Source organism: Medicago sativa, chromosome 3 (genome assembly GCF_051527215.1).
Source record: "Medicago sativa cultivar Bolivia chromosome 3, Bolivia_mono, whole genome shotgun sequence".
Taxonomy (NCBI): domain Eukaryota; kingdom Viridiplantae; phylum Streptophyta; class Magnoliopsida; order Fabales; family Fabaceae; genus Medicago; species Medicago sativa.
This window is the reverse complement of record NC_140751.1, coordinates 37,455,052-37,477,553: the sequence shown is the minus strand read 5'-3', so window position 1 is coordinate 37,477,553 and position 22,502 is coordinate 37,455,052. Positions and strand designations below refer to the sequence as shown.

Below are 22,502 nucleotides of genomic sequence, written 5' to 3'. Positions count from 1 at the left end.
TTATGATATTATTATAATAGTAAATTTAAATAAATTCAATTTAATATACTGATACGTGTATTCATGCCCACAAACTTATAAAATTTATTTAATATCTAACCCGGACAACGCCGGATCTCTAAACTAGTTTAAAAAAAAAATTCATGCATACTTATCCGTATCCGTACCGGGCATCCAACCATTATCAAATTTCTATCCAACTCTTTATTTCTCTCTGTCCTAATTCTCTTTTCACATCCAAACACAGATTTCAATTGAGAAACCCTAATCCCTTTCCCCACTGTCCACACGACACTCCAAAATTCAGTCTCATTGATTCAATCCCATTCCCCGGCCACAGTAACCGCTTCACCGGAAACCAATTCCATATCCGCCGCCGGATTCCTTTCCCGGCGTGCTCCGTTTCAAGTTTCGTTTCGATCTCCTCCGCCGTGTCTGCGTCTACACATTGCCGTAACTAGTCTCTCTTCTTTCTCTTTCTTTGGTGAGTTACACTTACTCTCTTCACTTTCAATTTCGCCAAACCCTTATTTTATACCCCAAATTTATTTTAATTCAAATTTAATAATAATAATTCAGTAATTAATTATTGTAATGCCGAGTAACTGATTAATTCATTTTTTTTTTATTCTAATTGAAAGTTAAAAAATCCTAATTGTCTGATTAATATTTGTGATGCTAAGTTACTAGTTACTGGTGAGTCCGGATTAAGCCATAATGTTGGTATACTTTTATGATAATTAACGGAGCTGTCGTCTTGATACAAACATGTATTGGAAAGTAGCAAGGAGCATCCTCAACCTTAAAAAAAAGGGTCTCGCTAACAAGTGCCCTAAGGGCATTGTTTAAGGAACCCAAAAAAAGAAACTATGTCTTGAAAATACAAGTCAAACACTTTTTAAAGTTATAACCGTACAATTTCCAATGCAAAAATTGCTACTTTTAGATGCTTAAACAATGTCCTTAGGGCACTTGTTAGCTTTTCCTAAAAAAAATATTGGTATACTTTTATGATACTTAACGGGAAGTATCCGAGAAGTATTGGAGATGCAATACAATGTGGATATTTTCCATTTCTAGAGTATCCAGGCTTCATAAGTCGTGATGCGACCTTGTGTACTTTTGGAGGAGCGAGTATTGCTGTTCTGTCTGCCTGTTAATTGTTTGTGAGTACCGGTTTGTAGATGACTCGCAAAAGTATATGTGCGAGTGAACCAGAGAAGGGCATAATTCTTTGTCAATGCCGGTGCGATTGTGCGCGATAGCAGCTTCGCTTTGCAAACTCGTGTCCACTGCGACACATTCAGCAGTCATGGTGTTTGTGGCTGCCTATCATTGCCAAATCGTAGTCTTCTCGCATTGAAGCTAAAAATCTAAATTACCCTCCTATTTTAATCTCTCGGCTCTTTTTTTTAAGAGTATTTTGATCATTTTGTTTGATTTTACGTGATCTAATTTTTCTTTGTGAAGATTCTTCCAAAGTCTTTTGCTTCATCTTCTTCACGAAGAAGTCAACTTTTCTTTCTATGGTAATCATGAAGCCTTCTTATCTGTTTCCAATGGCAAACACTTGTATTTTTGGCAAAGGCTACAGAGACGGAGGCTGAGGGCTCTGTTCTTCTCATAAATCCTCAGCTTTCACCACTACCCCTGTTTTCAGTTTCAACGCTGCTTGCGTTCAACAATAGCATCATCTAAATCTAAATCACCAAACTCTGTTTTTAGTTTCACTTCTGCCACTGTTTTAATTACTTTTAGAACTTGTTTTTTAATGGGTTGTCATTTGATTACTTTTAATATTATATTTATTATGATTTTTAATGTTAGTGACAAGTGATCAAAGTTAATTATAATTATTTATTATACCCTTTTGGTATTTTGTTATTTTTTTGAGTATATGTATCCTGTTGGATTTATGTTTGTTTAGTTTGTATACTTATTTTTTAGTCTTTGCAATAGCTGCTATCTGCTATACCGCTAGAACGGTTTCATTGTCTGGCACGTTGCTCCACTATCCAAAATTAACAACAATTGTATTAACTGTAATTAGTGGGGTGGGGGAGTTAAGGAGTGGAGTGATAAGGATGTCGAGGGTTCTAGCTCCACTCCCCATATAATACTTACAATACTAATACTTGCCGTTTCAGTAAAAGATGATAGAAATGTATGTGATAGTTATATTTATATTGAGTAGATGTAAATACTTGCTATACTTAATTGAGTACGTAGAAAATCACTCTATATTGGTATCATCTGTTAGGAATATATTTGGTATTACATGATGGGGTAGTTAGGATCTATTTAATATATGATGTGGTATTTTAAGCTCAGCATTTTATTGTTTTTAAGCGGTTGCGCCGGCAACTATAGTGGTGTGAAGCGGAAAAATCAGGACCACAATGCCAGGCCGCGTCGGTGCGTGTCGGAAGTTGAAAGTGGTCAAAGCGAGCCACTATGCCGCAGTGCGGCGTGGTGTTAACGCGGCCATAGCGGACACGGCAACTGATGTTGTCAAAATCGTATGTTCGGAGTGGCTAGATCTGAGGTTACACGGGTCATATTGTCCCCTTCATCCTTTTTCACGGTCAAGAGAAGAAATGAAAGAAGAGACAAAAAATAGTGAAGATCTTTGATTGTACTGTGAATTAAAGGAGATTGTTTGTGCGGCGGCTCCATGCACATAATTAGGTTTAGGGTTTATTTGTTAGTGAAGACTTATATGGGCTGACTCAGTATAATGAGCTTAAACAAAAGATGTGTTGTTTTATTACCTTTCAATGCATTACGTCTTTTTACCTTTTATTTTAGAGAAAAAAAAAACCAATAGTAGGTTTTTTTTTTTGACAAATAAAAAAAAGAATAGCAACATATTTGAATAAAAACAGTATTATTTATTAATAATAGATCAATAATGGTTATAAAAAATAATAGACCACTACTTGAATAATACAATAATAATGTAATATAAACAAATAGTAAAATAATAACTTGAATTAGTTGTATATATTTGGTATTAGCAATTTTATGATTTTCAATTTTGCTATACCCTTATATTTCAAATTATGAATACTGAGTAATGTTTAAAGAATTTTATAGCATTTCATTTTGAATAGTATGGTATTTTAGTATTAAATTTATTAGTGTCTGCAACGCCGAAATAGCATCCTGAACCTGCGCCGCATTTCCGCATTGACAACACATATATATGTATGTAAATTAGCATTGATTTGTGATATTTTATTTAATGTGTAAATTATTTGATTTGATTGGTTTCTCTATTTGAGTACTGTGTAATTTGCATACTCAAATATTTTTCAAGGTAAGGTTTGATATCAAGAGCCTTACGTATGTGTCACGTCCTTGGGTTTGTTTCTGATGTAGATGTAGATATGCTTCAAATATAGTCCGAGTTAAAGTAATCTAAGTCGTCAGAGGCTTTTTTTTTTTTTTTTTTTTTTTTAACATGCATTTCTTTTTGAACTTAGTTTTGGAAGAGTTGGAATGAGATTTTAAAGTTGCCGTCAATTAACTTCTCGTGTTGTATTCGAGAAATTTGTAACATAAGGATTATTCTTTTATTAATTTAATATGATTTGTAATTTGGCAGTTGGATAAGCAACATTATTAAGTTTTCATATTTAAGATCATCACAACTGCCATATAGTTAATTTTAAGATCAGCACATCAACCCAAGTTTTGAACAATGGTTTTTCTTTTTAAATTTATACTCGCAGTTCGGAAAGTATTTTTCTTGATTGTGTTTCTTCTTACAACAATTCCAACCAAATCATAAACTGTTGTCATTCGGAGAAGATCACCTTTTTAGAAGATTAGGGATGTTTTGGTCATGGAGACCTTTGCGATAGTCTGGTATGTGACTCGACAATAGAACTATTCTGAATGTCCACCATACTAAATCAGGTTCAATGTAGAGTATTCCTAGTGAAACTAACGAGGAGTTGCCAATGTGAACTTTCAGTTCTGATCTATTTATTTGGTACTGAATTGTGATTCAAATTCGACATTCATGCCATCCTAATTATGGTGGTGTATTGTGCTTTTGCAGCTAATAGTGTTAAGATATAATGTATGAATCTAATGATGATGATTGAAAATGTCATGATGTTTTTCAAGCATGTCTTTGTTCTTGGGATATATTATATATATGAGAATAATGAACGTTAATTTAAATAAATTCTGAATATGTGAAAATGGAGAATTCCAGGCATAAGCAAATAATTTTTTTAAATCCCTATTGTAACGCCCTTCTTTTTACTTACTCAAAATCACGCGACTCTTTTATGTTTGTTCATCTTGGTACACAAGAAGAAGAAGTATCATAGTGTGTTGTCTGGATTTTCAGGGATGCATCCAAAAGTATACCAGACTCGTAGCTCTACTGCTGTAGACCGAGGAGCTACAGACCGAGGAAAATACATAGTATGGACAAGTGAAATGGACAATTGCCTGACTGATGTGCTTGCAGAGCAGGTGGAAAAGGGGAATAAAGTGGATAACATCTTGAAGCCGGCAGCATTTGCCGCTGCATTGAAAGCATTAAATGAAAAGTTTGGCATGCATATGACAAAAGGACACATAAAAAATCGGCTGAAGACTTGGAGGAAGCAGTTTGGGGTTTTGAAGGAACTCATTTCCCATAGGGGATTTGTTTGGAATAAGACACAAAAGATGGTTGTGGCCAATGATTCTGTTTGGAATGACTACATCAAGGTAATATTGTTAGCTGCAATACAATATTCACCCCATTAATTTATAGTTTTCTGTTTGTTGTCTGATAAGTAATAAGTAAAATTCTTACGATACCTGCAGGAGCACCCTGATGCCAAGATTTTCCGAGCAAAGTCCATTGAAAACTATGATAAATTATGTATTATTCTTGAAAGTGATCAATCAATTGCAAGATTTTCTGACAATGTTACTGAAATTGATGTAAACTTCACAGTTGATGACGAAGAGCCAGATCTTGTCATTTTATCTGAAACACAAACTGATGGAAACCTGACTAAGCACCTCAGATGGACAGAGGAAATGGATCACTGGCTTGGAAAGATTCTCGTAGATCAAGTGAGGAAAGGGCTTAAAATAGATAATGTCTTTCAGACAGAAGCATATGACAAAGCTGTTTCCGCCATGAATGCAAAATTTGGGCATCATCTAACAAAATTTCACATTAAAAATCGTCTTAAAACATGGAAGAAACAGTATGAAATAGCAAAGGAAATTCTGTCTCATGCTGGATTTAAATGGGACGAAACAAAGAAAATGATCATTGCAAATGATTCAACATGGATTGACTACATCCGGGTATGTTTTCACCTATTCGACCTTTAAAACTGTTAAGTACCAATGGTTTACAAAATATTTATCTTCTGACGCAAACAAAAAGTCATTTACATAGTTCCCTTCTCTTTTGTTTTGGAAGAGAAACCTTTATGCAGTAGCAAAATGAATTTTTCTTTATATTCTTTGCAAAAGTCATAATCCATTGTTCTCATTAATGAAATTAATTTGGAATGAAATAAGGTATGTAGGACAAATGTTTTGAATTCACTTGCTGTGTAATGCTAAAAAGGCATCTTTACAGCATCGAATATTTGCACAGGCATCTGTTATCTTTTTTCTATTACTGTTAAGGCAATTGAGTTATGATATTTTCAAAACCAATGCTATTTAGATGAAGTTATACAGTAAAATTGGTCTCTTTGTCAATGCTTCACATGTTTTTTATTTAATGTATAACATCCTCTAGTTTTTATTTAATATATAACATCGTAACAAGTTTTTTGGGGGGTGTATAGTTGGATAGCTGGTTGTTTTCGTATTGCTTTAATTTTGTAATTAGTATCCCACCTTTTATTTGACATCCCGTCTGCATCAGATTATCATTTGTTACAACCTTTTAATATTGCCCAAAGAAAATTATATGTAGCAAATAGTCAAACTGAACTGTAGTAGCAAATGTCAATAATTTACAGCTACCTAGCTCTCTGTTGATTTTAAATTATTAGGCCTTCAAATTCAAGATTAATGTGTTCCGGCCTTGGCTGTCAATGAAGGGTAGGTATAAACATTTAAATTAGAAAGTTTTTGTTGGATAATAGAGTCATGAACATGGTTGTCAAACTCGTGATCCTACCTAAAATCGTTTGGATATTGAAAAATTGTAAATTGTGGGATCTTAACATGGATCGTAAGATCCCACCAAAATGACAATTATATTTAATTACTTTTTATATCATAAATTTTTTGTGAATTATTTATTATCTAACATTAATTTATTCTATTTGTTATTAGTATTAGAACCTTTTTTTTGTTTTTTTGTTTTTTTTGTTATTAAGATGATAAAAACTGGACTTAACAATAAAAAGGGACAAAAAAGAGAATTTGGCTCAATGACCCAATTCCCACGTGAGAAACCTAGCTAACACTAGAGTTACAGTCTCCTCTAATCCTAGTTGTTACTCTGCCTCTCGTCTCATAACTGTTCATCTTCTCGACAAGCCACCCACTTTACCTCTTGTCTTATCTATGTTCAATTTCTCTATAAGCCACCCACTCAGCCTCTCTCTCAGGCGCATTCTTACTCGAAAATGTGTGAAACCGGGTTGAAAAGGCGCTACTGGTACCGGGTCGGAAACAGGTCAAACAGGGCAAGATGCGCGAAACCAGCACGAGGAAAAGTACTGCTCCCAAGATCTCGTGATCTTCCACTATGGACGGGCTCATTCCATGATCTTAGCACTGATACGATTGAGGGAGAAAAACGTGTGAGAACCATGGTCATGAATGAAACAAAATGTTCAAAGAATTATTAAGGAAACATAGCAAATAACTTATTTTTGGTTAACATGTAACTTGAGCAGTGTTCTTCAATCGCGGCGTTAACAAGTTGCTATTGTTCCACGATACGTTATTTTGTACAAAATGTTGTCAAATAGCGCCTATCTTGGCGTTGTAGCACTGTTGTGCAGTGGAACATGAACAAACCATTTTTTTTCCACGATCCGCAATTGACAACTTGAACTTGAGTCATAGTAATTTATACACGTTATTCCTCCAACCATTACATTAACAGTCACATATACACTAAATATTAACGGGAAAAATAAAAAATTTCTCAGGACTTGCAAATACTTTATTACTAAAATCTTCAAGCATACATGAAGCACATGCATATCTGAAGCCTGAGAGGATTTTTTTTTTTTGGTGAATAAGGCATGATTCCATTGAAACTCAATACTAACAATCTTCAAACACCACCAAACAAACAATCTTCGATTTCAGCACCACCAAAGATGCTCTCATCGATTTCGATTGTCTCCATCAATCTTCAATTGGGTCCTAACACTGTAAAATGGGGAAAATGGCGAGTTCTGCGTAAGGTTGACCTTAACTGTTCTTGTAGATGATCCAATTAGGGTTTGGGACATAAATCTCCCACCATCAATAATAGTAGCACAGCATTCAGAGTTCATTTTGTGTGTGTTCAAGTGTCATATTTGATCTCTGTAGTTCTGGTTCATTTTTTATTTAATTTTGATTAATTTTTTTATTCAGATAATCAACTTATCAATTCGTTTATTCTGAAAGACTGTTAATTATGCAAAAGGGTTGGATCACACTAATTGACAATTCAAACTTGGTTGTAGATTTTGTGACAATTCAAACTTGGTTGTAGATTTTGCATATTAGACACTCATGTTTGAGAAATAAGGGAAGGGGCAATATTATAGTTGCTTGGAGAAGTTATTGTAATAGAATGAACAGTTTGCAGTAAGACATTGGAGAGGATGTGATGGGTAGAGAAAAAATTCTTGTTTCGCCGTAATTTAAAGCCGTATTTTACTATTTCTGTATTTTTCATTGGTTTACTGTTTGCAAATAGCTCTTAGTGGCACTCTTGTATTTGTCTTACTAAAATGTCAGTTCCTACCAGCATTAATTCTTGTTCCTCATTTTTTCTATCATGTCAGACACATCCAGATGCAAGGACTTACCGTGCTAGGGTCCTGGAGAACTATGAGCAGTTCTGCACTATCTTTGGCCATTTCAATGAGCCTTTGCATCGTAATGACTCTGTGCCTTGTGACGAGCCTTTCGAATTTGAAAGTGTCGGTCCAGTTAACTATGATAGCAATCTTAAAGATGTAATGAAGCATATGAGGTGGACAAGTGATATGGACAGCTGTTTAAGTGAGATTCTCGTGCAGCAAATTAAACTTGGTAACAGAAGCAGATTTGACCACAAACTAAGACCTGCTGCATTGGAAGCTGCTGTGCAGGCTATTAATGAAAAGTTTAAGCTTTATATGTCAAAAGATCATATTAAAAACCGTCTTAAAACATGGAAGAAACAATATGATATCCTGAAAGAACTTTTGGGCAAGAGTGGCTTCGAATGGGATGAGAACCGAAAAATGGTCATTGCAGATGATTCTGTATGGAATGAATATATTAAGGTGCATGTTATAGACTACTTTAAATTTCTATTCGGCATTTGTTGTAGCATAACACAATATTACTGTTAAGCTTATTACATTTTTCTGGAGCAGATAAATCCTGATGTTCGAATTCTTAAAGGACGAGTCATCAGAAACTATGAGGAGCTGTGCATAATCATTGGTCACATTGATCCACCAGGTATGATCACTGCTCGTGCTAAGATGGGTATGATTACAGATGATAATGTTATGGAAGCTCAAGAGACAAATTACCATGGAACTGACAATACAACGGAAAAAGGAAAGAGTGTGACATGGACAGATGAAATGGATCTTTGCTTGACAGAGCTTCTTGTCAAGCAAGTGATGTTGGGAAATAAGCTTGAGAAAAATTTTAAGACCTCAGCTTACATAGCTACTCTAGCAGTTCTAAATGAGAGATTTGACCTGAATTTAACAATAGAAAACATTAAAAGCCGGTTAAGAACATGGAAGAAGCAGTATGTCCTTATGAAGGAAATGCTTTCTCGTGGGGGATTTGAGTGGGATGAAGGACGTAAGATGGTTGTTGCAACTGATTCAACATGGAATGAATATATTAAGGTATAGTTATTCATTTTAGTTTCAGAAGTAATTATGGTTACATTTATTTGCTATTGTAGTACTTTAACTAGTGCTCATTGAATGTCAAGATTAGGTCATTAAGTCTGGTGATCTGGTCATAATTTTTAACCATTTGTTATCTTCTCTATGTAATTTAATCAAAGACCCATTATTATAGTAGCTACCAAAATACACCAAAGATTGTATTTGAAGGCGTCATCTTTCACTTATTTTTTGTTTGTGCATTTTGGTTGGGTTCAGTTGCTTCAAACTGCAGCCACAGCCGTACTGGGCACCTTTGTCCCAATGAGTGCTCAATAGTGTAGACACTCGCACGCTCCTGCACGGTGCACCATGTGTTGGTATATATGTGTTTTATATTCCTGACTAATCGCAAGTATATATGTATGTGTTCCTAGATAATCCTGATTGATTATTGGTCTGTGTATATTCAGAAACATCGAGATGCTAGGAGTCTGCGAGACAAACGAATAGAGAACTTCAACGAGTTAGGTTTGATTGTTGGCAATGAGGAAGCTAGTGGAAATTGGTCGGAAGACACTGAGATGTTTGATGTAAACCTTGCTCCTAACTTTGTAGAGAATGCAGATGTAAATCTTACTCCTACCTTTGAAGAGCACGCTGATGTAAATATCATTCCTCACTTTGAAGAGCAAGCTGAATCTCCAACACCGATGTCAGCGAATGAAGAGGAGATGAGCCATGATAATGCAATTGATGAAGTGCAGGGTTCATCTGAGCAAACAGGGGCAAGGCCTTCGTCATCACATTCAAAGCAGCCATCAAAACGGAGACGCACCGATGATGTGATGCTACAAATGATGAATGTTATGGCTGCTGATATCGGTCGGATAGCCGATGCATTGACGGAAAGGAACAAAACTGCGTGCTTGGAGGAAGTGGTTGAAAAGGTGCAGAATATTCCCGACTTTGATGATGATCTCATTATTGAAGCTTGTGAATATTTATGTTTCGATGAGAAGAGAGGATTGATGTTTTTGAATTTAAAAGAGAGATTGAGAAAAAAGTGGTTGTTGAAACGTTTGCGTGGTTAATGTAGTTAAGAAGGAAATGTGATTAAAAATTATCACTTTTGGACATTAATGTATTATTTCATCTTGGCATTTGCAGTATCCCCAGTTTAGTCTGTTTCTTTCTATATAGAAACCAAAACTACTTGGAAAGGGGAAACATTTGTGTAAAGACAAGCTGTTTCAGCACCTAATTCCTTGTATCTTTGTATCTTAGGTAAATGTGTATATTTTGCAGTTTTTAAAGTGAATCTGAAAGCTTGTTTTGCACTTGTCTTATGGTGAAGGAAAAACTATATATCATTTCAAAATTTGAAGAGAATAAGTTTATTCTCCAACATAACACTACGTGTTCGTTTGACATAAAATGCGCACGAAGTTATTTGCATTATTTTAAAAATGGCAAATGTTCAAGTTTATTTTATGTGTACAATTTTAACTAGAGTTTTGGCCCTCTAGATGGGTGCGTTGGTGTTTGTCTTTTTGCTTTTATCAATAAAAATAGTAGTTGTGCATTGGTGTTTGTCTTTTTGCTTTTATCAATAAAAATAGTAGTTGTATAATTTTATCTGATTTTTAAAAAAATAGGTTATTTTATTGGTAAAGAAGGATAAAATGGTAAAATAAAGTTGAAGTGAAGAGTAAAATTGAAAGAAAAATAGTTAGTATATAAGTTTGGGTTAAATATGTTTTTGGTCCCTATAAATATGTCAACTTAATATGTTTTTGGTCCTTATAAATATGTCAACTTTTCGTTTTAGTCCCTCTAAAATTTTCCTTCAACTTTTAGTCCCTATAAAATTTTCAATCTTCATTTTTGGTCCCTGTTTTAAAGTAAACTCATATGTAGAATTCATATTTTTTAATAAAATTTTCCAGAAAAATTCAAAATATTATAAGAATCACTCCCAAAAAAATTTAGAATTTTTTAACAAAACATGAATTTAATATGAATTTTTATATGTTTTACGGTTAAAAATTCATATTTAATTTGTGTTTTGTTAAAAAATTCTAATTTTTTTTAAGAATTTGTTTTAGAATATTCTACACATTTCTACACAATTTCATTAAAAAAATACAAAAATTAAATTAAAAATAGGGACCAATAGTAGTGATAGAAAATTTTACAGGGACTAAAAGTTGAAGGAAAATTTTAGAGGGACTAAAACGAAAAGTTGACATATTTATAGGGACCAAAAGCATATTTAACCCTATAAGTTTAGCTAAAGTTAATATATAAGCGATAAGTTGTCTCGTTTTGTATTATCCTTTTTAGTTTGTATATCATTCTACTGGCATAAGTTTCTTAGTTTTTCTCTTTTATTCTTCTCTTTTATTTTAATGGATGTCATGTTTCTTAACAAAAATCACATTTAAAGAATAATCACCATGTTCTCTTAAAGTATGTTTGAATGAAGGATTTTAGTGTCATCGTGAGCTTAACTCAGTTGGTATGGACAATGAATAAAATATGCAAGGTCCGGGATTCGAACCTCGGCCACCACTAGGCATGGCAATGGGGCGGGGTGGGGACGGGTTTTACCTTCCCCATCCCCATACCCTATTCTCATATATTTACCCGTTACCCTACCCATACCCAACGGGGATGAGAAATCGAACCCCATCCCCGTCCCCAACGGGTTCGGGGATCCCATCCCCATCCCCGTACCCGCAGTGAAATATTTTTTAATAAAAAATGATTTTTTTTCAACCCCAATGGCAATTTTGTAAAGCATTATGTTCCCTTTAACATTTCCTTAACATAATGATTTGGTTGCTCCTTTAAAAATCAAAGGCAATTTTTATAACATGGGAATTATTAAACCAAATAACATAACATGATCTAGGATTGTGTTTCTATTTATATAAAAAGGGGTAAAATAAATAATTTTTTACATTTGGGACGGGTATGGGTATGGGTTCGGGGTGGGTACATAAAACCCCGTTACCCGTCCCATACCCGTGTTTTGAGATCGGAGAAAACCCAAACCCATACCCATACCCAGTCAAAGCGGGGAAAACCCGTCAAATCGGGGTGGGTTTGGGCGGGTACCCATGGGGACGGGTATTGTTGCCATGTCTAGCCACCACCAAAAAAAGAATGAAGGATTTTAGAGGGAGAGAGGGACTTACTTTTCTCATTTAAATTAAAAATATTATATATATATATATATATATATATATATATATATATATATATATATATATTAGGGTTTTGTTACAAGCCACCCTTTGGTGGTGTCTTTTAACAAATCACCTTAAGGTGTGATTTTCACTTTTTAGTTATAACTTTGCTAAAAGACATCTTCATAAAAGTAAGTTGGTGTCTTTTCGCAAATGCTCATAGAGTAACTTGATAAAAGACACCTTCATAAAATGTGTCTTCTATCATAATCCATATATATATATATATTATATCAATCAAATATGATTGAAATTTTATATGATTATTTATCATGTTCCTTGATTTAAAAAAAATAATAATCAAATGTATTTGAAAATATAGACTTAGTACCCATTTGGGGTTGGTCTAGTGGTTGGCTTGAGATCTTGGAGTGTGCTCATTTCAAGGTCTCAGGTTCGATTGCCTCTGGTGCCAATTTTGGTGGGTAAGTCCATACAGAGCTTTGCTTTGGCTTAGATCGGGGCCCCCACAAGTGGGCGGTGGGATTGATCTCATCGGATTAGTAGGTCCTTAAATCGGATACCGAATTTTCAAAAAAAAAAATAAAAAATTCTCCCCAAAACCCTCCAAAAAAAAAAATCTCTCCAGGCTTAGATCGGGGCCCCCACAAGTGGGCGGTGGAATTGATCTCATCGGATTAGTCGGTTCTTAAATCGGATACCGAATTTTCAAAAAAAAAAAAAAAAATTCTCCCCAAAACCCTCCAAAAAAAAAAAAAATCTCTCGAGAAACAGACGATGCTACATCGGGAGACAGAAGCAAAGAAACAACAGAGTTGAACGACAGACATTGTTGTTCCATGATATTCCATTCCCATCATCTTCTCAACAAACTCAAATTCAAATTCAAAAAACACTTTTCTTTTTCATTCTCTTCTTCTTCATCTTCATCTTCAAACCTTCTTCATCTCTGCACTCATTCCCAAACCCTTTCACAAACAAACCAACTTCACGCTTTCTCCATTCTCAATGCTTTCCTCCCTCACAGTGTCTCCATCTCCGCCTCTCTCATTCTTAAATACGCCGCATTTCGACACCCCGAAACTTCACTCATCCTCTTCCAAAACACTCTTCCATTTTCCAAAACTGCTTTCTTGTGGAACACGCTTATTCGTGCTTATTCCATTTCTGGTTTTTTTGATGGGTTTGATGTTTATAACACCATGGTTCGTTCTGGTGTTAAGCCTGATGATCATACTTACCCTTTTGTTTTAAAGGCTTGTTCTGATTATTTGAAGTTTGATAAGGGTAGGGAGGTTCATGGGGTTGTGTTTAAAGTTGGTTTTGATAAGGATGTTTTTGTTGGAAATACGCTTTTGATGTTTTATGGTAATTGTGGTTTTTTTGTTGATGCGATGAAGGTGTTTGATGAAATGTTTGAGAGGGATAAGGTGTCGTGGAATACTGTTATTGGTTTGTGTTCTGATCGGGGTTTTTACGAGGAGTCACTTTGTTTTTTTAAGGAGATGGTTGTGGCTGCTCCGGTTATTAGACCGGATTTGGTTACTGTTGTTAGTGTGTTGCCGGTTTGTGCGGATAGTGAGAATGTGGTCATGGCGAGAATTGTGCATGGTTATGTTTTCAAAGTTGGTTTGTCGGGTCATGTAAAAGTTGGAAATGCGTTGGTTGATGTTTATGGGAAATGTCGGAGTGAGGAGGCTTGCAAGAAAGTTTTTGATGAAATGGATGAGAGGAATGAGGTTTCTTGGAATGCTGTTATTACTAGTTTTTCTTTTAGAGGCCTTTCTATGGATGCTTTGGATGCGTTTAGGTCGATGATTAATACGGGAATGAGACCAAACCCGGTCACAATTTCGAGTATGCTACCTGTGTTAGGAGAGTTAGGACTTTTTAAGTTAGCAATGGAAGTACATGGATATAGTTTAAGGATGGGTATTGAATCTGACATTTTTATTGGCAACTCATTGATAGATATGTATGCGAAATCGGGATCGTCGCGTGTAGCTTCTACTATATTTAACAAAATGGGAGATAGAAACATTGTGTCATGGAATTCTATGGTTGCAAATTTTGCTCAGAACAGACACCATTTTGCAGCGGTAGAATTATTGAGACAAATGCAAGCTCATGGAGAAAACCCCAACAATGTGACTTTCACAAATGTTCTTCCAGCATGTGCAAGATTAGGTTTCCTTAATGTTGGAAAAGAAATTCACGCCAGGATAATTCGAACTGGATGCGCCTCTGATTTGTTTCTGTCCAATGCTCTGACAGACATGTATTCAAAATGTGGACATTTAAGCCTTGCTCGAAATGTTTTCAATGTCTCTATCAAGGATAAAGTTTCCTACAATATACTAATTATAGGCTATTCTCAAACAACTAACAGCTCAGAGTCTCTAAATTTGTTTACAGAAATGAGACTTTCCGGTATGACGCCTGACATTGTTTCGTTCATTGGTATCATATCCGCTTGTGCACATCTGTCTTCCATAAAACAAGGTAAGGAGATTCATGGACATCTGGTAAGAAAGCTTTTCCACACTCATCTTTTTGCAGCAAATTCCCTTTTGGATTTGTATACCAAGTGTGGTCGAATAGATCTTGCAACTAAAGTCTTCGACCGTATTCAACACAAAGATGTAGCCTCATGGAATACTATGATTTTAGGGTATGGTATGCGTGGTGAATTCAAAACTGCAATCAACCTCTTTGAAGCAATGAAGGAAGATGATGGTGTGGAATACGATTCAGTTTCATATATTGCAGTTTTATCGGCATGTAGTCATGGAGGACTGATCGAGAAAGGGAATAAATATTTTAAGCAAATGCAAGATTATAATATTGAGCCAACACATACGCACTATGCTTGTATGGTCGATCTTCTTGGAAGAGCAGGCCAAATTGATGAAGCTGCAAACCTTATTAGAGGCTTATCTTTTGAACCTGATGCTAATATATGGGGTGCACTACTTGGAGCTTGCAGGATATATGGGAATGTGGAATTGGGTCATTGGGCTGCTGAGCATTTGTTTAAATTGAAACCTGACCATTGTGGATACTATATACTGCTTTCAAATATGTATGCTGAGGCTGGAAGATGGGATGAGGCAAATAGGGTTAGGGAATTGATGAAATCAAGGGGAGCTAAGAAAAATCCTGGTTGTAGTTGGGTTCAAATTGGAGACCAAGTGCATCCTTTTCTAGTTGGTGAGAAAATAGAGAGCTTAGATACTGGATTTTGATTACATTCCTTGGGATATGTAATTGTTGATTTTCTGAAAATTTGTGTATATCACATTTATCAATCTGTTATGATACCAGTAGATAATTCTCTTTCTATCTGAGTTTCTCTAACCCTCTCCCAATTATGTTATGGTTTTCTCTTCCTATTTTAATTTCTGCATTCTCTTTATCTCACCCATCTTTAAATCATTTTTATGTTTGTAAATTGTAATTACTTCTAGTTTAACTTCAGAAGTTGATACTATGTTTTATAGTTGACACTTGACATTCAACATCACAGTGACTGATTTGTTTGTTGGTGTTGGTTGAAAATATGCATGTTGAAGAAATCTCACATTGTTTAGAAATGTAAAGGAAGAGGGAGACCAAGACTATATATAAGTTGTAGTTCTCCGTTACAAGATGCACCAGTCGAAAGCACTTTATGCTTGTATCGGACTTTTTCTTTTTATCTCTTGTTTTAGAGTGTTGTGAGATGTAATTAGACATCTTTTGGAGGGTGTGGTTTCCTTTTAATTTTATATATTAGCCTTTTAGTGGGGAAGAAATAGAAGTGACATATACCTCCATGACTTTTATTATCACTAAGACACACACCCTCAACAAAAGTTAAGTTAATTAACCCAATTTATGTTTTACAGTAGAGTTAAATACCCGAGTTTAAATTAACAACTCACAGCATTAGAACAAAAAAAATTAACAACTTCCAGAAACATAATATTTAATTGCTCAAAGAAGGCCGGCACAAATAGATATATCAGGGTTCTTGAATTTGTCAATTTCCTTACCTCATTAAAAGTACAAATTTGATTTTTTAGACACATAGTTTCTTATTAAATTGTTTCTAGAACAAATTAACAAACAATATTCCACTCAATGATTCATGTTGCGAAGAAAGAAAATGTAGAATATACCAAGTTTTCATTTTTTTTTTTGTTGAAAGAAAGAATTATTCTCTTACTTATATATATAAAAATCAATAGTCAAAGTATCATTATTTATTTTTGAATTTCATGAAGGCTACACAATAACTAATTAAACTGCATTTGACAGATGACATTCTAACCATTTCAATCCCCTTTTTACTATAAAATAAATTAGGTGAATATATACTTTCAACAAAAAAATGGACCACTAACACTAACAGATTTGTAACTAACACGGTCATATGTTGTCATTGTAGCATTAGTATATGGGTCATTTTCCTATCAATTGAATCATTCTTAAGAACGCTTCATATCTTAATATTACAAACAATAAGCCATTTTTGAACGATAAATAGGAATCAACAACGATAATCAAATCTTTTTTTATTAAGTGGGATCGGCTACATGAACCATATTTTGGTCTAACTCGTTAATTACAAAATATTTTCTAATAGTTTCTCTGATAGTTTTTCCAAATTTTCATCTATCTTTAGCATGCACGGATCCACGTTCCGTTGAAAGAGAAAAGTGGATCGCATGATAAGTGATGGAAAATTTGCCTTATGAACAAACTCTACGAGCATCTACAACAAAATATATCCATTTTTGGGTACTTAAATGGATTTCACGTGTACACATCACTCATTTATATTTTTTTAATAATAGTACCTAATAAACACTCAATCTCTCCAATCCAGCATCTCACACAAATTTCTTAAATGGAACTCAATAATCAACTATCAATAACTTTATATCATTATATTTCAATTGAAAATGTCAAGTCTTCAAAGTTTTTTAAATAGGTATCAAGTCTTCAAAGTTTGAGAAATCCACATTAGAGATGGTCTATAAGTCTAAAACTTTTTTTTACGCAAGAGTCTTAAAGTTATCAATATTAAAAAATGTGTTGTTTTATTAAAAGAAAAAGGAGAAATCCAAGTGCTAGGAGTATATTGAAATCAATAGACCAAATTTAAGCAGACCCTCCAATAGTTGAAGAGGATATGCTTCACTCTTTCGTATTTGGTTTATTTTTTATCCTCCATCCAACCAAATCAACTTTGAAGGATTCTCCAAGGTGAAGCTATTTTTTATTCATTTTTATCAGATATAAATTTTCAATATTAAGGTATTTTAAATTTTTGGATATACATTACTATAATTTTTATTTTCTAAACTTTTGCACAATATTATGATGTCATCTTTATTAGTTATAAAATTTATATATTTTTATAAACATTTTTTTATAAACAACGTTGACCCCACTTATTAAAATTTCTGGATCCATCCATGATCTTTAGTGATCTGACTCAGGGCCGTCCCCGACAATTCGGAGGCCCCGTTATAATCTTGACAATTTTTCATTTAAAAATAACTGAAAAAAATCTAAAGACTTTTACCCACAGACAAATAAGCATTTACCTATGGATAATGCATATGATTGACAGCAAAATTGCTCTTTTAGACTTTTACCTACGGAAAATGGACATTTAGTGACGGATTTTGGCCGTAGGTACAAGTTTTTTTTTTGTTTTTTCCAAATTTTGAGGCCCCTCTAAGTTTTAGGCCCTGTGCCAAGGGCCTTGATGCACTTGCACAGGGCCGGCCCTGATCTGACTAATCCTTCATCTAATGTACTCTCTTTATTACATAATCTAAAAGGTCTTCTCTCTACATGTTCAAATCACTTAAACCGGTTTTCCACCATCTTTTATACTATCGGTGTCATCCCAACTCTCTCTAACGTAGTCATTTATAATCTTATCCCAAGGACTATAAATAGAAATCAAGTAGCATAAACAAAATCACTCTAACTATATGTAGTTATCTCCCATTATCCCTTGAAGTTCAATTTTCTTACTCCATTTACAAAAATGGTGACACCAAAAAAGAGCCTCTCAACATCTTTAAATGCAAGAACCATAGGCACAGGACCCGAAACAATAGTTTTATGTCATGGGTTTGGAACAGACCAGTCTATATGGAATAAAATTGTTCCTCTTTTAACTGAAAATTACAGTCTAGTTCTGTTTGATTGGCCATTTTCTGGAGCTATTACAGATAAAAGCCTTTATAATCATGCAAAATATAATTCCTATGAACCTTATGCTGATGAGTTAATCACTCTTATGGATGAGTTGGACCTCACATGTATCACTTTTGTTGGACACTCTATGTCTGCTATGATAGGTTGCATTGCCTCCATTAAAAAGCCTGAGCTCTTTAAGAGGATTGTTCTTCTTTGTGCTTCCCCAAGGTACTCTCATCTTTACCTAGATATACTCTCTCTGATGTTTTTTTTTTCTCTTCTCTTTTTATGAAAATACTAACAGTAACACAATATTTCTCTATTGTTAAAAACACTTGATTATTTGGTGAAATCTCATATTGTGTATTTGGATCTCTGAAACACCGACACAGGTAAAAATTTGAAAAAATGAATTAATTGAACGTAATCACATGTATCATCGACACGTGTCGGACACCAGACACGCTTTCCATCAGAAGTGTCGGTGCTACAAAAATTTGGATGAATGTTTGAAAGTAATTTAAAGTAACTTTTTAATTATGTTATTGGTGCGAAGTCTCCACCAATTTTTGTCAATAACTAATGTCTATCTAGAAAAGTCACTAACCATCTTAAAATGGTCTCTCCTCACAACTATGCTTTTCTATCCACACATAAAGAAGTGTACCTATTTTTGTCCTTCCACAAAACTATAAATGTTAAAAAGGGTCCAACTCGATAAATCACTTCCAATTAGTGTGATGTAAAATTTCGATTGCACTAACCAAATTTGAGCTCTTGAAAAACCATATTTGAGCTCAATTTTTGGACATACCCAACCAAATTTGGAGTGGACTAACCAAATTTGGATTGCACTAACCATAGTGTCTTGTATTAACATCCCATAATTATTCATTCATAGGTATATAAATACAGATGACTATAAAGGAGGCTTTGAGAGATCAGATATTGAGAACTTAATATCAACCATAGAGTCTCAATACGAAATTTGGGTTTCAGCATACGGTCCTATTGCAGTGGATCCAAATGATGCTGACTCTATTGACAAATTTCAAAAATGCTTGAAAAGAATGGGTGGTGAAGTTGCAATTACCTTGGCCAAAACTGTGTTTTTCAGTGACTATAGAGATATAGTTGAAAAGGTAGTGATCCCCTGCACAATCATTCAGTCAAGTAATGATGTGGCAGTTCCAATAAGCATAGGGCATTACTTGGATGAGAACATTAAAGGGATGTCTACTTTGGAGTTTATAGATATGACTGGCCATTTCCCTCAGTTAACTGCACACCTAAGGTTGGTTGAGGTGCTGAAGGGTATTGTGGGTTAGCTTTGATTAATGTCTCAGGGACATTAGTTAGCATTTTCTTTTGTTTAAATGAGTCGGGCTTGTCATCTAAATGTATCTTCCCTTTTGTCAAGAGTTCAATTCTCAAGTATGTGTGATTGGAAACAAAATAAAAATAATGTGTAATAAATCTATCTCTATATATGGAAATGTACTTGATGGTATTATGTTGTAGATTTGAAAATATTTCAACCCAATAAATGAACTCGATGGATCAATCTATGATACGAGTCTGATTATTAAAAAAGTTTTTAGTTGATAGGTGTTAGGAAGCAAAAGTTATCACTAACATACTATGATAAAACTAGGGTTCTAAGTTAAAAGATAAAGAAGAATAAAACTAGCTAAGATAAAATAAAATAACTTTTCATTCGTTTGATTGCCTCGGATAGTGTGTCAAAGACACTATATATATGAGTGATAATGGATAGTAATCCTAATGGGCCTAAAGACTAAAGACATAACTTAAAGCCCAGCTAGAAACAATTCAAAGGAAAGATAAACTAACATTTTCGACAAAAAAAAAAAAAAAAACTAACACAATTTTACTTCTAAACTAAATATCTAAATCATTTATTTAAGTCTAATTTTACTCTCTAACAATTAGGGGTGTTCGTGGTTCTAACATGCATTGGAACTGAACCACATTAATGGTTCAATTCAGTTTTTAAAACCACTTAAAAACAACTTGTTTATTTTTAAAAACAATTCAGTTCAGGTTTAAAACCGGTTTAATATATTTGAACCGTATTTTATATTAAAGCAAGTTTTTTTAGTTTTTTTATTGAGAGATTTTTACCTACCATACAAATAGTAGGGGGTTTGGTAGCTCTAAGTGATAGAGTTAAAAGGTCTTGGATTCAAATTCGGATGAATGAGTAAGTATTAATATAAGTATTGATTGTTAACATTTACCATTAAAAATAAATATAAACAAATAGTAAATTAACTTCTAAGTTGCATGAATGTTGTGTGTCTTGTATCTTCGAAAGCACTTTCTTTGCAAAAAAAATCTTTGAAATTGAATCTTTGGTGCTGAGGCCAAGGAAGCACACATTAAAAACTCCTACATGCTTTTTGAATTCTTGGTGATGAAGAAAGAGCAAGAAGGAACACTTGTCTAGAAGAACAATTTGGAGGAAGCATGCAAAGGAATATAATCCTTTTTTACCTGTAATATATGTAATTTCCTATGCTTTTGTTATGAATTTAGAATGTAATATTTAGGTTTCAAAGCTTTATAATCTAAAGTTTATCTTTGCTTCTTGAATGTTTGGTTTATAGTGCTTTAAATATGATTATATGACTAGTTGATTATTTTTTGTTATTATTTGAGCCTATATGTTGAACTTATTCGAAGGTACTTTTCAACTAGGAGACCATTTTCTAAATCTTAAGATGTGTTGTTGTGTTTGGTAACGAGATTATCTTAAGAAAGATGATGAAATTCATGGAGGTATATTGCATTTTTTTTTATTATTAACAGCCATTAATCTAATACTTTTTTTTATTATTTGAAAAAGTTGAAAAATATGTTTTAAAAATTAAGAACTACCATTTTATGATATCCCATTATTTATTTATTTTATGTTTAAGGCTAAAATATGCAAATAGTTTATGTAAATGTGGTTTTGTTGGATTTTCGTCTCTAAAAAAAAAAAAAAGACATTTTTTGTCTTTTAAAGAAGTCATTGGCCCCGTTTTCTAGCTTATTTGACATTTGTTTGCTGACTGTACATTAGGATGGCATTAAACTTATTAATAACATTTTAAATTAAGAAATAATAATAATAATAATAATAATAATAATAATAATAATAATAATAATAATAATAATAATAATAATAATAATTAAAATGTTTTTATTTATTTTTCAACCAAATAAAATCATTAAATTCATTCATCTTCATCCCCAAATTCATTTAACATAAAATAAAATATATATATTTTGTAGTTTGCAAAGCATTATGTGACGTTCGTGTTGAGGTTAGAATGGTAGGATGAGATCACTCTGAGCAGAGGACTGAATTAAATGTAGGGTTAATTAAGTAAATGGTCCCTATAAATATTCAAAATTTTGTGTTTAGTCCCTACAAAATAAAATCGTACTTTTTAGTCCCTATAAAATTTTCCATCAGCATTTTTAGTCCCTATAAAACTTTTCCATCAGCATTTTAGTCCCTGTCAAAAATTTCCATCAACATTTTTGGTCCCTAAAATGCTTAAAGAAAATGTCACAGGGACTAAAAAGTGTGATTTTATTTTATAGGGACTAAAAACAAAACTGTGAATATTTATAGGGACTAAAAACTTAATTAACCCTTAAATGTATTATGTTCTGCGTGTAACAATTTCCGTTCCATTTCTATGTTTTTGCAGACTCTGTTTATTTTGTTTTGCACCCTCTACTATCTTCTCTGATATCAAGTGCTTCTTTGTGCTTGTGTGTTTAGTAACGGTTTCGTAATCAGCCTCATCAATAGCTTGTTTGTTAATACAATTCACACAAATTACATTGACTACTCGCTCAAACATGGTGTTCATCTGTCAACATTCTGCAAGGAGCGTAATGGTGGTGATTCAGACGGAGTTCGTTTTTGCTTGTATCAAGGTTGTCAAAATCGGACTTTACTTCAGGTCGAAAGGGAATAGCAAAATCGGGACTCATAAAATCGCAATCAAAATCAAAGGAT

At 33.8% G+C, this 22,502-nt stretch overlaps 3 protein-coding genes across 4 annotated transcripts; all 3 read left to right on the top strand.

The window, feature by feature from the left end:
• Window positions 1-216: 216 nt before the first annotated feature.
• LOC146937465 (uncharacterized) lies at window positions 217-10,387 on the top strand. The gene is made up of 6 exons (XM_085751755.1): window positions 217-484; window positions 4,364-4,731; window positions 4,831-5,325; window positions 7,995-8,480; window positions 8,574-9,065; window positions 9,521-10,387. The coding sequence occupies exons 2-6, from the start codon at window positions 4,366-4,368 to the stop codon at window positions 10,139-10,141; spliced, it is 2,460 nt and encodes an 819-aa protein (XP_085607881.1). The 5' UTR covers window positions 217-484; window positions 4,364-4,365; the 3' UTR covers window positions 10,142-10,387.
• Window positions 10,388-12,985: 2,598 nt separating this feature from the next.
• Window positions 12,986-15,602, top strand: LOC146937464 (pentatricopeptide repeat-containing protein At3g03580-like). 2 transcript variants are annotated; one of them, XM_085751754.1, is made up of 2 exons: window positions 12,986-14,764; window positions 14,933-15,602. In XM_085751754.1, the coding sequence occupies exons 1-2, from the start codon at window positions 13,102-13,104 to the stop codon at window positions 15,505-15,507; spliced, it is 2,238 nt and encodes a 745-aa protein (XP_085607880.1). In that variant the 5' UTR covers window positions 12,986-13,101; the 3' UTR covers window positions 15,508-15,602. The 2 variants fall into 2 exon arrangements, with proteins under 2 accessions (XP_085607880.1, XP_085607879.1); XM_085751753.1 differs by having other exon boundaries at window positions 12,988-15,602.
• A 2,637-nt stretch (window positions 15,603-18,239) lies between these two features.
• Window positions 18,240-20,031, top strand: LOC146937463 (putative strigolactone esterase DAD2). The gene is made up of 2 exons (XM_085751767.1): window positions 18,240-18,691; window positions 19,365-20,031. The coding sequence occupies exons 1-2, from the start codon at window positions 18,309-18,311 to the stop codon at window positions 19,789-19,791; spliced, it is 810 nt and encodes a 269-aa protein (XP_085607893.1). The 5' UTR covers window positions 18,240-18,308; the 3' UTR covers window positions 19,792-20,031.
• Window positions 20,032-22,502: the final 2,471 nt, after the last annotated feature.